The following is a 15,690-nucleotide window of genomic DNA, read 5'->3' as shown; positions in this document are numbered from 1 at the left end:
CGATTTGTTCGACTTATAATTTGGTTGAAGTTTCTATAGGGTTTATTTGAAATATTTGTATGGTATCAAACTTTATAAACATTTTTTCAATATCATTAAAATTTCTAAAGTTGGTAGATCTTATGAAAAATTTTAAAACTTTGGTATTTTATAATTTTACGTAGTAATAAAATAACCACAAAAACTGCAAAATTTAATAAATGGATCAGCCTAAACACTACCAAAAAAAACTGAACAAACCTGTGACAAAATACATATTATCGGTTCCATTTTTTTTGACATGTTCCAATCCTATTTCGGTTTATTTTCCGTTTATATCGGTTCTATTTTCCCCATGTTCCAGTCCTATTTCTTGGTTTAATTTTACGTTTAATATCGGTTCCATTTTTTTCCCATGTTCCAATTCTATTTTATGGTTTTCTGAAAATAATAATGGCACTTGTTGAATGCATTTTTCTTAGAATATGGTTATTTTTATATTACCCTGTAAATTAATTAAATATGTATATTCCTCTGCTTGGCGAATGGTGATAAATACTTTGAACTTTTCGTATAATAGTTTCTGTAATTCCGTTGCGGAGATAGAACCAACATTGTCGCTGTCGTATTGGTCAAAAATCTTCTTCCAATCATTTGTTGATAAGTTATTCAGATTTGGATTTATGTTCTAGAATAATATGTACAGTTAATTTTCAATCATTGGCATCTATCCAAAAAGTTATATATTTTTCAATAGTCAATTACACTCATTAGTGGCTTGTCGAGATTAGTTATAAGAGACGCAGATTCATCTCTGGCTAGCCAATGTTTTCGTATATATTGAAGAAAATCAATGTCAGGGTCGTCTGGAAAAATGTAAATGTTAATCAATAAAAATTATGGACTACGATGGTGTTTTAAGTATTTACCGTTAGTTAAACAAAAATACTTGTGTATACGTGCCATCTAGAAGTTTTAACAAATACGTTATTTTATTATATGTTATAACACAAAATGCGTTATCATTATTTTATATGATTAAATTCATACGTGAATCTACTCTTGTGCAAAATACTTAAATATTAAAGTATTTTAGTACTTAATATATAATCAAATATTAAAAGTACAATTGGATACCAGATTGAAAAACTTGACTTCAGATATAGGAAAAACATTTTCTGGAAGTTTTATTCTTCGATAGTTACAGAGAATAAAATTTTAAATAGGTTTTTTTTGTTTTAGAAGAACAAGCTTAACGTTTTTAGTCCCCGTGCATCAATTTAATACTTTCTAACTTTGTTGGCTTACACTGTGCTTGGTTTGTTCTGTACTGTCTTGAAATTACTAACTACTGATATGCATCAAAGCGTTTTTTTGAAAGTGATTTTATCACTTTTAAATTTCAAAATTCCCTTAAACCTGTGACCTCCCCTTCCCCACTATGCCCCGAACTCACTGTACTGTTTTTTTTTTTGGCAAACACATAGTGGACCAAATAACACATAATCCGTGTCTTGTTAAATTTAGTTGGAATGGTCGACGATTCATGTTTCATTCGCTTTGTACTCCATAGTTTAAATTAATAATCACTTATTTCTCAATTAAAATAATATTAATGTATTATATACTTCCATTAGAGCAATCTCACACTAACTATTCATACTTCATAGGTTATATTCTTTCAAAGCTCTATTATACTTATATTTTAATAGATTGACGAACATGTTTAAATAATATTTTTAATGAATATTGTTGCTAATTTTTCGAGGACAAACTTTGAATATTATCTTACCACTTGGTGTTATAATCAATCGTACTAATAAAGAAAAATAATATTAGAATTATAACTACGAACCCGTAGCGAAGCCGTCAACATTTTTATTATTTCGTAATACTCCGTCCATTCAATTAGTGATTTTTCTATAAACAGTTTTTAGGTAAATAAAAAACAAAGCTCAATAAATAGCTAAGTTTTTTACTACCGTCATGACCGCCAATTTTTAGTACTTCTAAAACTTCTTTCTTGTCTAAGAACATTTCCGTAAAATAACTCGCTATTTTGTCCACGAAAACTTCTCTTGATATTTTATTATTTTCATTCTCTTCAGGGTTTCTCTAAAAAAAAAAATATAAGAAGCGTATATTATTTCAATTTAATAATGACTTTTTTTGGTAAGGCTTAGATGTAAATATTTTTGTACAAGGTTAATTAATTTAATGATAATAAACATAGTTTTGTAAATTTTTCTTTGTGCTGACATATTAGTTATTGATTTTTCCATTTATGAATTATTCTCAAATATGTACTTTTCCTGGTAATCTATCAATTGTTGAATCTTAAATACTGATGTTTATACCTGGTTAAGAATTTTTCTGATGAATAATTAGTTTTGGATAGACATTTTAGAAAAAGTGTTTAAAAAAAATACACTTGCTTAACTTATAATTTGGTTGAGTTTCTATACAGTTTTTTTTAATATTTGTATATTTATGGTATACATTCTAACACATACAGTTAGATATCAAACTTTCAGTTATAACCAAAACAAATACTAAAGTCTATGGGGTTGCGATAAATTCGACTGGAAGTATAAAAACTAAGAAAATTCTAGTGTGGTAAAGATGAGACAACCGTTCTACATTTTAAGCTACTCCCATCATAAATTTTTATTACATATTTTCATTATCATTAAAATTACTAAAGGTGGTAGATCTGAAAATAACCGCAAAAACTGCAAAATTTAATAAATAAATCATCCTCTACAGTAACAAAAAAACTGAACAAACCTGCGACAAAACAAATAGTATCAGACTCATTTTTTTCAACTGTTTCAATCTTATATTATGGCTTTCTGAAAATAATTAAGGAACTTGTGGAATAAATATTTCGTAGAATATGGTTTTTTTTGTTCTTACCCTCAGAATTAGGGGTCTGGGATGTAAGTGCCCTTATATATTTCCTTGCATTGCGAATGGTGATAAATACTTGGAACACTTCGTAAAATAATTTCTGTAATTCCGTTTCGGAGATTAAACCATTATTGTCGCTGTCGTATTGGTTAAAAATCGTATTCCAATAATTTGTTGATAAGTTATTCAGATTTGGATTTATATTCTAGAATAATATGTACAGTTAATTTTCAATCATTAGTGTCTATTTAGAATGTTATATTTTTCAATGGTCAATTACAATCATGCGTCGATTCTCAAGCTTAGGTATGATATACGCAGACTCATCGCTGAACAGCCAATGTTTACGTATATAGTGAAGAAAATTAACATTAGGGTCGCCTGGAAAATGTTAATGATTAAATTGACGACTACAACGTTGTTTTTAACTATTTACCGTTAGTTTTGTAATCCTTGTGTATACGTGCCATCTAGAAGTTTTAACAAACATGTTATTCTATTATATGTTATAACACCAAATGCGTATTCATTAATCGATAGGATTAAATTCATACGTGAATTTACTTTTGTACAACATACTCAAATATTAAAATATTTAAGTACTAATCAAATAAATGAAATATTAAAAGTACAATTTGATACCAGAATGGAAAACTTGTCGGCAGATATAGGAAAAACATTTCTTAGAAGTTATTTTTTCACCGATAACTACAGAGAATAAAATTAGAAAATGTACGTTTTATTACTAGTATAACTGCTAATTTCCCGAGGACAACATTTTAATATCATCTTTCCACCTGGTGTTATGATCAATCATACTAATAAAATAAAAATATTATTAGAATTAAAACTACCAACCCTTAGCGAAGCCGTCAACATTTTTATTATTTTGTAGTACTCCTTTGATTGAATAGGTAATTTTTCTATAAACAATTTTTAGATAATTAAAAATAAAATTTAAGACATAGTCAAGTAGTTTACTACCATTATGGCCGACAACTTTGAGTACTTCTAAGACTTCTTTCTTGTCTAAGAACATTTCCGTAAAATAACTCGCTATTTTGTCCACGAAAACTTCTCTCGACAGATTATAATTTTTAATAGAGATTTCATTCTCTTCAGTATTTCTCTAAAAAAAAATTTAAGAAGCATATATTATTTCAATTTAATAATGACTTTTTTCGTAAGGCTTAGAATATTTTTGTATAGGTTAAGTAATTAAGGACAATAAACATCAATTTTGTAGTTTTATCTTTGTGCAACATAGTAACACGAATAATAGTTATTGTTTTTTACAAATGTAAATCATACTCAAACCTGTAATTTTCCTGGTAATCTATCAATTGTTAAAACTTAAATGGTGACTTATTTATCTAGTCAATATTTTTTCTGACCAAAGATTAGTTTTGGATAGACATTTAAAGAAACCAGTACAGTGGGGTCGGGGCATAGTGGCGAAGCACAATGGTGGGGACACAGGTCACAGGTCTACAGGATTTTTTAAATATGAGTGTGGTTAAATAACTTTCGAAAAAACGCTTCGATGCAAATCGGTAGTTAGTATTTTCAAGCCAGTACAGTCCAAACCAGTATAAACCAGCAAAGTTAGAAAGTTTTAAATTAAGGTTCTGTATTTACAAATGAGCATCAAAGCGTTTATTTGAAAGTCATTTTATTCACTTTTATAACTTTGATTCAAAACAATCCCTGTAGACCTGTGACCTCTCCGTCGCCTCGTTGCTTTGATTCCATTATGCCTTTATTCTACTGTACTAGGCCTCTCGGATAAAATCATACAAACGGAACGTACACTTGCAGGCCGTGTCACACTTTTCATATAAATGTTCACTTAAAAATTACACGAACATAATAAAAAAACGATTATCAACAAACAATATTCTTATAGTTTTCACTTTTGCAAAAATAAAGTCTATTATTTTTGTGTTAAACTTTTATCAGTTATCAATTCATGAATGTCATAATATTATCTACACACCTTAATTACAATATGTTCACGATTAAAGATTACTCGGTCAGGCGAATTGATAATTAGAACAACTATTGTATAATGAACTCATGTTATTATTTCTCACGAAATGGCTGCCAATTTAGAGTTACTTAAATCAAATTTAGTAAATCCGCAAAACGCAGAGTTCTGTTATAATCTACTTTATATCAACTGTAACCTAATAATCAAGTTATGTTGATAAATTGTTTTTATTAAATAATATAAATTTATAATGTAATCCTCAAACTACGTCATAAACGTTTTACTCTGCATACATGTTACAACCAGAATAAAAACAAGCGTTTTTGTAGACAAGATTTAGAAATAATATATAAAACAAACAGACAATTTTCTGTATCAACTAATATCATTGCATAGGAGATAAAAGCGTACAACAACATGGCGTTCGTGTACACGATGATACCAACAGAACAAAATTAACACTATTTTTTTTATTTCTCACACCTGGTACACTTTGTTTGGACGTATGCGGGAATACCAAATAAATAAATATTCCATTCGACTCTTTTTCTCGAAATTATTGCCAGTATAAGTTCTAACTTAAAAACTCTTACGGTATTTTTTTAGTTTTTTCAAATTTCAATTGTAAAGAAATAAATTTTTTGAACTCTTACCCCCCAAAGTACCAACTAGATGAATCTTGTAATTTATAGATTGGCTACTCGAAGGAATTGGTCCAGTATTAAAAAAGTTATAGTGTATACAGTTAAAAAAAAACCCACATCAGGGTAAAACCAATACCTTCGCAGCTCTGCATCGAAACTAAAAAGTGTTAAAAAAAATTAAGATTTGTTTAACTTATAACTTGGGTTGAATTTCTACAATGTTTAGTTGAAATGTTTGTATGGTTTATAGTACAAAATATCTAACACATAAAGTTAGATATTAAAACTTTCAGTAACAACCAAAACAAATATCAAGTTCAATGGGGTTGAGGAAAATTCGACTAAATGCATCCAAACTTACAAAATTGTAAGAGTGCTAAGTATGAATCAACCTTCAAACATTTTAAGCTAATTATTACTCTCATCATAAAAAGTTATAAGCATATTTTGCATTATCATTACAATTTCTAAAGTTGGTAGATCTTCTGGACATTTTTAAAACTTATTTTATAATATTACACAATGGTATAATAACTGCATAAACTGAAATATTAAATAAAAAGATCAGCCTCTACAGTAACAAAAATAAACTAAACAAACCTGTGACAAAATAACAATTATCGGTCTCATATTTTTCACCTGTTTCAATCCTATTTCATAGTTTTCTGAAAATAGTTAAGGCACTTGTTGAATGAATATTTCTTAGCATATGACTTATTTTTTTTTACTCTTTAAATTAATTAAATATGTATATTCATTTGCTTGGCGAATGGTGAGAAATACTTGGAACTCTTCATATAATAATTTCTGTAATTCCGTTGCGGAGATTGAACCTACTTTCAGGCTGTCATATTGGTTAAATATGTACTTCCAGTCCGTAATTAAGTTATACAGATATGGATTTGTATTCTAGAATAATATATACAGTTAATTTTCTGGGAATCATTTTATTAAGAAATGGAAATAAGTTATGTTGAAAAGTTAAAAGTTTTAAAATTGTATGAAGAAAAGAAAACATAATTTTTTGCACTAAAAACTTAAATTTAAACTTAGGGTTACCTCAAAACATCTAGTTTATGCTAAATACAAACGTTAAAAAAATTTAAGAAAAGCATAAAGTGTTTATTTTTTATATTTATAACAAATCGAATGATATAATATTTTCAGATTTTGATGTGTTTATTTGGTGCTTTTATGCATTTAATAACCATTCTAAAATAAAAAAATCGAATTACAAAAATAATTATTCGAAAAAAATGTTATTCCAATTAATCGAATAACAATTTGCACCACTCTGCTTACAATGTTCTTTATACAATAATCATTATAATTTATATCAGAAAAAAGTTACCGTTTATATATTTTTACGGCAATAGAATTTTATGTTATTTAAGACATGTTTACAGTAAGCGTTTGATTAATATTTTTGAATTTTTGATACATACCACCCAAGTGGGACCATCATCCGCTTTAAAACTCACGACACACAAAAGTAATATAATATTTTTTGAAAACATAATTAAAAATATATACGCGGCTTGTGTTACGAGACCAGCTAGTAAATGAAAATGGTTTTCTGCTATTTTGTTATTGTAACATTATTGTGTTCTTATTTCAACATTAGGACAGTGTTTTCGCACCAAGTTTTTATGACTTAGTTTTAAGTACATACAACTGTATATTTTATAAAATATTGGTGCACGACAAAATACAAAAAATATATAAAAATGAATATCGAACCGTATCGTTCCGAAGGTCTGGCCTGTAAAATAATAATAAATCGGCATAGTTTCGCATTTGTTTAATTTGCGTTTAAAATCACGGCAACGCGGTGCACACGAGTCGTTACCGTTATTATGTATGATGTGCAATTTAGCCGGCTGCACATTACATATTAGACATGAAAAATAGTTTACGAGCATTGTTTATAATAATAATAATAATAATATTATAGTGTCGGCGAGGCGGTGTTTCGTGATCATAACTATTATTATTATTTTACAACTTGGCATCGGTTAAAATCACTATCGTCTGTATCTGAAAAGATCCCGGCGAAACCGACCGGAAGACGACATGATCTGCGTTTACATTTTAAAAATATGTTTTTAGCTTGCAATTAAAAAAAAAAAAAACTAAAAACTTACAACAAATTATTGGGATCTTTTCTTGAATGTTATATCTTATACTAATGTTTTGTCGACTAGATTGTAGAATGTCAAGGACAAAAATTGAATATTTTCATCTTTTCACCCGGTAGTATGATCAATCATGCTGATAAAGTAAAAATGATATTGAAACAATAACTACTAACATGATTTGAAGCCTCCAATATTTTTAGTATTTCGTAGTACACCGTCAATTCAGTTGGTAATATTTCTGTAAGCAATTTGTAGATAACTAGGAAACGAATTTCTATAAATAGTTAAGTTATTTACTACCAACTCTTCCTACCCCATTTTATCACTTTCTAAAAATAATTAAGGCTTTTGTAAAATGAATATTTTATAGAACATTATTTTATTATTATAACTATTATTACTATTAGTATAAAGTGTGTACAACTGTTTATTTTATAAAATAATTACTCTTGATATTCAAGTTGAAAAATAGTAGATTTTCAGGTAAATTATAAAGTCATAATAGATATATTGCTTTAGAATTAGGTTTGATTATAAACTTTTTAAGTTATAAACATAATATAAAGCGAAAAGGTAAATGATAGGAATATATTGTATCCAACAAAGTTTAATGGAAAAATTAAAAAAAGGAAAAACAAATATTTCATTACATGAATTATATTTATTAAATCTATAGCAATTTTACAAATTACCTAAACAATCTATTGATTATTAACAACCGTTTATCTATATTAAAGTGTATGTATATTTTTATATAAAAATGTATGTATTGTAATACTCTAGTGCATACAGTATTCTTTAATATTAATTTTCAAGAAATATATTGTAATATATGAAAAAAATTTAAATATCTTTTGGATTGCAAAAAACAAAATAATAATATACGAAAAACTTAACATAACATCAGTATCTATTACAAAATGTTATATTTTTCAAAGGCAAATTACACTCTTAAGTCGATTGTGGAGTTTAAATGCGTAAGAACCAGGTATCTCTCTGTACAGCTCACTGCGATATATCCATGTGGGAAAACTAACCAAAGCTTTGTCTGGAAAAATGTAAATGTTAATCAATAAAAATGACGACTACAATAGTGTTCTGAAGTCTTACATTTATTTATACCGCTATGAGATTTATAATCATGGTATATAAGCGCCATCTAGAAGTTTTAACAAACAAGTTCTTCTATTATATATTATAACACAAAATGCGTATTCATTTTGGAAATGATTAAATTCATACGTGAATCTACGAAACTCTTGTCAAACATACTTAAATATTAAAGTATTTAAGTACTAAATAAATAAACAAAATATTAAAAGTACAATTCGACACGAAAACGAAAAACTTGAGGGCAGGTATAAGTAAAACATTTTCTGAAAGATGTTTATTCATCGACAATTAAAGAGAATAATATTGGAAAAATTACGTTTTTATTTATCTTAAAAGAACATGTTTAACGTTTACACATCTTCGTTCCATTTGAACGGCATAACAAAATAAATATTGTCCTAAAATTACATTAAAACTGTTTCTTTGTGTAGTAGATATACATATACATATGTATAATGTGAAAATATAATATACAGAATACTGTAGAACTTATAAGTTTGCTCTAAAGACAAAATACAAAACAATAATTTCGAAAGATTTCCGAATAAAAAATGTTTTTCAAAATTCAAATATTCAAGTACGAAAATAAAATTTTAATTATAATTTTAATGAATATTGTTGCTAATTTTTCGAGGACAAAATTTTAATACCAACTCTCCACCTGTTATTATGATCAATCGTACTTATAAAGTAAAAAAAGTATTAGAATTATAACTACCAACCCGTTCCGAAGCCGGCAACATTCTTAGTAGTTCGTGGTACACCGTCAATTCAATTGGCAATTTTTCTACAAACAGTTTGTAAATAATTAAAAATTAAAATTCAATTAATAGTTAAGTTTTTTACTACCGTCATGGCCGACCACTTTGAGTACTTCTAAAACTTCATTCTTGTTCCACATCACCGGAAACTTTTTCTCTATTATGTTCACAAAATCTTCAGTCAAAATTTTGTTATTTTTAATAAAACTTTCATTCTCTTCAATTTTTCTCTAAAAAAATTGAGAATCGCATATCGTTTAATAAAATTAATTTTTGGTAAGGAACAGATGCAAAATTGTAATATACCGAATAATTCATTAATAATAGTTGGTAGATCTTCTAAAAAAATTTAAAACTTTGTTGTTATTGTTTTTTTTACAATTTTAGACCACACTCAAACCTGTACTCTTCCTTGTAATCTATTAATTGTTGAAACTTAAATGGTGACTAACATACCTAGTTAACATTATAATTGGGAATAATTTGCATAGATTTTTTTCTGATCTATAATAAGTTTAACAACGACATTTTAAAAAAAGTGTTAAAAAAATTTGAGATTTAATTAACTTATAATTTGGTTTATTTGAAATATTTGTATGGTATAAAATGTTATAAAAATTTTTACATTATCATTAAAATTTCTTTTTTTAAAGTTGGTAGATCAAACTTTTGGTATTATATAATATTAAGCAGTAGTAAAATAACCGCATTAATAAATAGATCAGCCTAAGCAGGTACAAGAAAAACTGAACAAACCTGTGACAAAATATATATTATCGGTTCCATTTTTTCAACCTGTTCCAATCCTATTTCATAGTTTATTTTCACGTTTAATATCGGTTCCTTTTTTTCGACATGTTCCAATCCTATTTCATGGTTTATTTTCTCGTTTATTATCGGCTCTCTTTTTTCCCCATGTTTCAATCCTATTTCTTGGTTCAATTTCTCGTTTAATATCGGTTCCATTTTTTCCCCATTTTCCAATTCTATTTCATCGTTTATTTTCACTTTTATTATCGAATCCATTTTTTTCCCATGTTTCAGTTCTATTTTATGGTTTTCTAAAAATAATAATGGCACATGTGGAGTACATATTTTTTAGAATGTGGTTTTTTTTTTATTACCCTGTAAATAAATTAAATATGTATATTCCTCTGCTTGGCGAATGGTAATAAATACTTTGAACTCTTCGTATAGTAATTTCTGTAATTCCATTGCGGAGATTGAACCACCATTGTCGCTGTCGTATTCGTTAAAAATCTTCTTCCAGTTATTTGTTGATAAGTTATTCAGATTTGGATTTATGTTCTAGAATAATATGTACAGTTAATTTTCAATCATTAGTATCTATTTAGAATGTTATATTTTTCAATGGTCAATTACAATCATGCGTCGATTCTCGAGCTTAGGTATGATATACGCAGACTCATCGCTGAACAGCCAATGTTTACGTATATATTGAAGAAAATCAATGTTAGGGTCGTCTGGAAAAATGTAAATGTTAATGAATAAAAATGACCGCTACAATGTTGTTTTAACTATTTACCGTTAAATAAACAAAAATCCTTGTGTATACGTGCCATCTAGAAGTTTTAACAAATACGTTATTTTAAATAAAATTAATAAAATTTTAAAAATTATAAGTTATTTATCTAGAATGAACACGTTTAAATAATATTTTTAATTAATATTGTTGCTAATTTTTCGAAGACACAATTTGAATATCATCTTTCCACCTAATGTTACCTGGTGTACTAATAAAGTAAACATATAATTAGAATTATAACTACCAACCTGTAGCGAAGCCGTCAACATTTTTATTATTTCGTGGTACTCCGTCAATTTAATTGGTAAATTTTCTGTAATCAATTTGTAGATAATTAAAATACAAATTTCAATAAATAGTAAAGTTATATACTACCGTCATGGCCGAAAACTTTGAGTATTTCTAAAACTTCTTTCTTGTCTAAGAACATTTCCGAAAAAAAACTCGCTATTACGTCCAAGAAAACTTCTGTCGAAATGTCATTATTTCCAATCTCCTCTTCTCTCTAAAAATTTTATATGAAGCGTATATTATTTAAATTTAATAATGATTCTTTTGGTAAGGCTTAGATTTAAGTATTTTTGTAAAGGTAAATTAATTAAGGATAATAGTTTTATAGGTTTTTTCTTGTTTTTTTTACAATTGTAAATCAAATTCAAATCTGTACTTTTCCTGGTAATATATCAATTGTTGAAACTTAAATGGTAAGTTACACGTCGCTGTAAATTGCGGCCCGAGTATATTTTATATATATATGTAAATTGCGGCCTGAGTTTATTTTATACAATTGCACCTAGGTATATTGTGTGTACATACACGGAAAAAAAAACATAGTTGTAAATTTTTAGTGGAATCAACTACACAGTTAGTTGGGCCAACTATTTATTTAGTTATTCGAACTAGAGATGTATTGTGTAAATGTATTATGTATTGAACCAACTATGTATTTTTTTCCGTGTAATTTAATTGAGTTGTAAGTTATTTTTTTTTTGCACTCTATAACTAAATAAAAAGCTGTGTGTAGTCTTTGAAGGTAGCAAAATATAAACTAGAGGAACGTAAGACTGATTTTTTAATTCAGAATGGAAAATTTTAGATGGCCTAGTGAACATATCGTCAACTATGACTGTTTCTAACTGCACCCCGTTTCTATCGTACGGCAGGTCACCGAATAATAGGCATTCAATCGCTCCACTAAAAACAAAATATCCTAGGTTTGCAGGACGTTGCCAAATTTAAATTTTGGATTTACTCAAAAAATGAAGAAAAATCACGTTGTAGTAAATTTAACTTAAGTCACCCGAATGATATTAATATCCCGAGAGGCAGTTTACGTATATATAAAATAAATCCAGGCTATATCAACATATACAGTTTGATATTTAAACAATCAGTCACAACTAAAACAAATATCAAGTTCTAAGAGATTTAGGTAAACTCGACTACACACATCAAAACTAAGAAAATTCTAGAAAACTAAGTATAATCAACCTTTAAACATTTAAAGCTAATTACTCCAATCATAATATATTATAAACAGTATTGACATTGTTAGCATTTTTATATTATATAGTGCTATTTAACTCTACTGTAACAAAAAAGACTGAACAAACCTGTGACAAAACAAATATTATCGGTCTCATTTTTTTCAATAGGCTCAGTCCGATATTACGGCTTTCTGAAAATAATTAGGGCACTTGTTGAATGAATATTTCGTAGAATATGGATTTTTTGTTCTTACCCTCAGGTATAGGGGTATTGGATATAAGTGCCGCTATATATTTCCTTGCATTGCGAATTGTGAGAAATACGTGGAACTCTTCGTATAATAATTTCTGTAATTGCATTTCGGAGATTAAACCATTATTGTCGCTTTTGTATTGGTTAAAAATCTTCTTCCATTTATTTGGTGACATGTTATTTAGATTTGGATTTATATTCTAGAATTATATGTAAAGTAAATTTTCAATCATTTGTATCTATTCAAAATGTTATATTTTTCAATGGCCAATTACAATTATGTGTCGATACTCGAGATTAGGTATGGAACACGAAAAATGATCTTTGGCCATCCAATGTTCACTTATATATTGAAGGATATCAACATTAGGGTCGCCTGGAAAAATGTAAATGTTAATCAATAAAAATGACGACTACAACGTTGATTTTAACTATTTACCGTTAGATTTGAAATTCTTGTGTATACGTGTCATCTAGAAGTTTTAACAAACATATTTTTCTATTATGTTTTATAACACAAAATGCGTATTTATTATTCGATATGATTAAATGCACACGTGAATCAACTCATGTACAACATACTTAAATATTGTTTTATTTTAGTACTAAATAAATAAATGAAATATTAAAAGTACAATTCGATACGAAATGAAAAACTTAACGGCAGATATAGTTAATACATTTTCGGAAAGTTATTTATTCATCAATTATTACAGAGAATGAAATTTGAAATTTTGCTTTTTTTATCTTAGAAGAATGTGATTTCAGTCCCCTGTGCCATTTGAATGGCAAAACAAAATAAATGTCGTTCTAAATTTACAATTAAAAAACCTAAAAAATATAAATGTTTGCTCTAGAGACAAAAGAAAAAACGATAATATTGATAAAAAAAATGTTATAAAAATATTTAAGTACTAAAACAAAAAAAATTTTTTTTTTAATTATAATTTTTTTATCTAAGATAAAGTTGTTTAAATACTATTTTTAATGAGTATTACTGCTAAATTTCCGAGGACAAAATTTTAATGTCATCTTTCCACCTGGTGTTATGATCAATCGTATTAATAAAGTAAAAATATTATTAGAAACAAAACTACCAACCCGTAGCGAAGCCGTCAACATGTTTATTATTTTGAGGTACTCCTTCGATTTAATTGGTAATGCATCTAAAACCAGTTTGTAGATAATTAAAATGAAATTTAATAAATAGTCAAGTAGCTTACTATCATTATGGCCGACAGCTTTGAGTACTTCTAAAACTTCTCTCTTGTCTAAGAACAGTTCTGTAAAATAACTCGCAATTTTTTCGGCGAAAACTTCTCTAGACAGATAATAGTTTTCAATAGAATTTTCATCCTCCTTTCTGGTTTTTCGCTAAAAAATTTTTTTTTCAATTTTTCACAATTTTTTTTGTTTTTACAGCCCTCCCAACTTAGTTTTTTTGCTAGAAATTGTTTAAATATAAATGGTAATGTTTTTAAGTTAGGATGGGGGGCAGTGCAGTGGGGAAAGGCGTGCAGATAAATATAATACTACACTCCACCTTTCCTCCTGCCCTAAACTTGAAACTTCAATACCTTCAAAAACAGTTATTCGAAACTAGTTATCGACCAGGTAACATTTTTAGTGCATTATTGTTAACTTAAAAAGTTAATAAAATTTATATGTTACTATTTAAGTTTTAAAAGTTGCTATCAAAAAAACTGCTTTGGGAGGGGGTAAAAACAAAAATATTGTGAAAAACTGACATCACATTGTATAACAACAATAAAAAAAACCTAAGAGATATTAAGTAGTTCATAATAAAGGAATCACCTAGATATTGTTTCAATTTAAAATGACTTTTTTTGGTATGGCTTAGATGCAAATATTTTTGTACAGGATAATTCATTAAGGGTAGTAAACATTTAGCTATTGTTTTTTTAAAATTTTAAATCACTCTTAATTCTGCACTTTTCCTGGTTATCTATCGACAGTTGAAACTTAAATGGTGACTTATACACCTGGTTAAATGTTTTCTGATCAATAATTCGTTTTGGATAGAATTTTTAAAAAAAGCGTTAAATTACCATTCGTTGAACTTATAACTTGGTTTGACTTTCTATAATGTTTATTTAAAAATGTTTGTATGGTTTAAAGTACTAATTATCTAACACATAAAGTTAGATATTAAAACTATCAGTAACAACCAAAACAAATATCAAGTTCTATGGGGTTGAGATAAATTCGACTGAAAGCATCATAACTTACAAAATCCTAGAATTTTAAGTTAATTACTTTCATCATAAAATTTTATAAGCATATTTTCAAAATCATTATAATTTCTAAAGTTGGTAGGTCTTAGGTATTTTACAATATTACACAGTAATAATATAATAACTGTAAAAACAGCAAATTTTATTAAATAGATCAGCCTACACAGTAACAAAAAAAACTGTACAAACCAGTGATAAAATAATTATTATCGGTCTCATTTTTTTCACCTGTTTCAATCCTATTTCATAGTTTTCTGAAAATAATTAAGGCACTTGTTGAATGAATATTTCTTAGAATATGGCTTATTTTTTATTACTCTTTAAATTAATTAAATATGTGTATTCATTTGCTTGGCGAATGGTGAGAAATACTTGGAACTCTTCGTATAATAATTTCTGTAATTCCGTTGCGGAGATTGAACCTACTTTCAGGCTGTCATATTGGTTAAATATCTGCTTCCATTTCGTAGTTGAGCCATACAGATGTGGATTTATAATCTAGAATAATATATACAGTTAATTATCCGGAAATCATTTTATTAAGAAAGAGAAATTGCACTACAAACTTAAACTTTAACTTAGGGTAACCCGAATATCTAGTTTTTATTAAGTAT

The 15,690-nt window shown here is 27.4% G+C and overlaps 2 protein-coding genes and 2 long non-coding RNA genes across 4 annotated transcripts; all 4 read right to left on the bottom strand.

The window, feature by feature from the left end:
• Positions 1–301: 301 nt before the first annotated feature.
• Positions 302–2,826, bottom strand: LOC126846035 (uncharacterized). The gene is made up of 7 exons (XM_050585118.1): positions 2,767–2,826; positions 1,962–2,094; positions 1,835–1,899; positions 909–945; positions 745–845; positions 484–667; positions 302–420 (listed from the first exon to the last, which is right to left on the bottom strand). The coding sequence occupies exons 1-7, from the start codon at positions 2,794–2,796 to the stop codon at positions 302–304; spliced, it is 669 nt and encodes a 222-aa protein (XP_050441075.1). The 5' UTR covers positions 2,797–2,826.
• A 1,091-nt stretch (positions 2,827–3,917) lies between these two features.
• On the bottom strand, positions 3,918–6,370 carry LOC126846034 (uncharacterized). Its single transcript, XR_007686860.1, has 3 exons — positions 6,252–6,370; positions 6,124–6,188; positions 3,918–4,018 (listed from the first exon to the last, which is right to left on the bottom strand). It is a non-coding gene; the product is annotated as an uncharacterized LOC126846034 (long non-coding RNA).
• A 2,159-nt stretch (positions 6,371–8,529) lies between these two features.
• Positions 8,530–13,157, bottom strand: LOC126846033 (uncharacterized). The gene is made up of 13 exons (XM_050585117.1): positions 13,097–13,157; positions 12,823–13,021; positions 12,695–12,759; positions 11,457–11,586; positions 11,330–11,394; positions 11,082–11,118; positions 10,919–11,019; positions 10,660–10,843; positions 10,292–10,596; positions 9,624–9,765; positions 9,497–9,561; positions 8,772–8,820; positions 8,530–8,709 (listed from the first exon to the last, which is right to left on the bottom strand). Exons 1-13 carry the CDS (start codon positions 13,151–13,153, stop codon positions 8,594–8,596), a joined length of 1,515 nt encoding a protein of 504 aa, XP_050441074.1. The 5' UTR covers positions 13,154–13,157; the 3' UTR covers positions 8,530–8,593.
• A 905-nt stretch (positions 13,158–14,062) lies between these two features.
• LOC126846036 (uncharacterized) lies at positions 14,063–15,483 on the bottom strand. Its single transcript, XR_007686861.1, has 3 exons — positions 15,394–15,483; positions 15,266–15,330; positions 14,063–14,195 (listed from the first exon to the last, which is right to left on the bottom strand). It is a non-coding gene; the product is annotated as an uncharacterized LOC126846036 (long non-coding RNA).
• Between the last annotated feature and the right edge of the window lie 207 nt (positions 15,484–15,690).

Source organism: Adelges cooleyi, unplaced genomic scaffold (assembly GCF_023614345.1).
Source record: "Adelges cooleyi isolate 19-005CV unplaced genomic scaffold, UGA_ACOO_1.1 ACOO_flye_CR_arks_rails_tigmint_CR_PRNA_830, whole genome shotgun sequence".
Taxonomy (NCBI): Eukaryota; Metazoa; Arthropoda; class Insecta; order Hemiptera; family Adelgidae; genus Adelges; species Adelges cooleyi.
This window is presented reverse-complemented; position numbering and strand designations above follow the sequence as displayed.

Excerpts from the sequence above, each read along its gene's own strand:
- LOC126846033 (XM_050585117.1), bottom strand. The coding sequence starts at position 13,153 with ATGGCCAAAGATCATTTTTCGTGTTCCATACCTAATCTCGAGTATCGA. Across the intron at positions 10,844-10,918 it reads TCGAGAATCGACGCATGATT|AACATAAATCCAAATCTGAA; the intron begins GTAATTGACCAT and ends ATATTATTCTAG. Across the intron at positions 8,821-9,496 it reads TGTTGCCGGCTTCGGAACGG|ATGGCGCTTATATACCATGA; the intron begins GTTGGTAGTTAT and ends TAAAACTTCTAG.
- LOC126846035 (XM_050585118.1), bottom strand. The coding sequence starts at position 2,796 with ATGAGTCTGATACTATTTGTTTTGTCGCAG. Across the intron at positions 846-908 it reads GTATTTTTGTTTAACTAACG|ACGACCCTGACATTGATTTT; the intron begins GTAAATACTTAA and ends ACATTTTTCCAG. Across the intron at positions 421-483 it reads ATATTTAATTAATTTACAGG|AAAACCATAAAATAGAATTG; the intron begins GTAATATAAAAA and ends TATTATTTTCAG.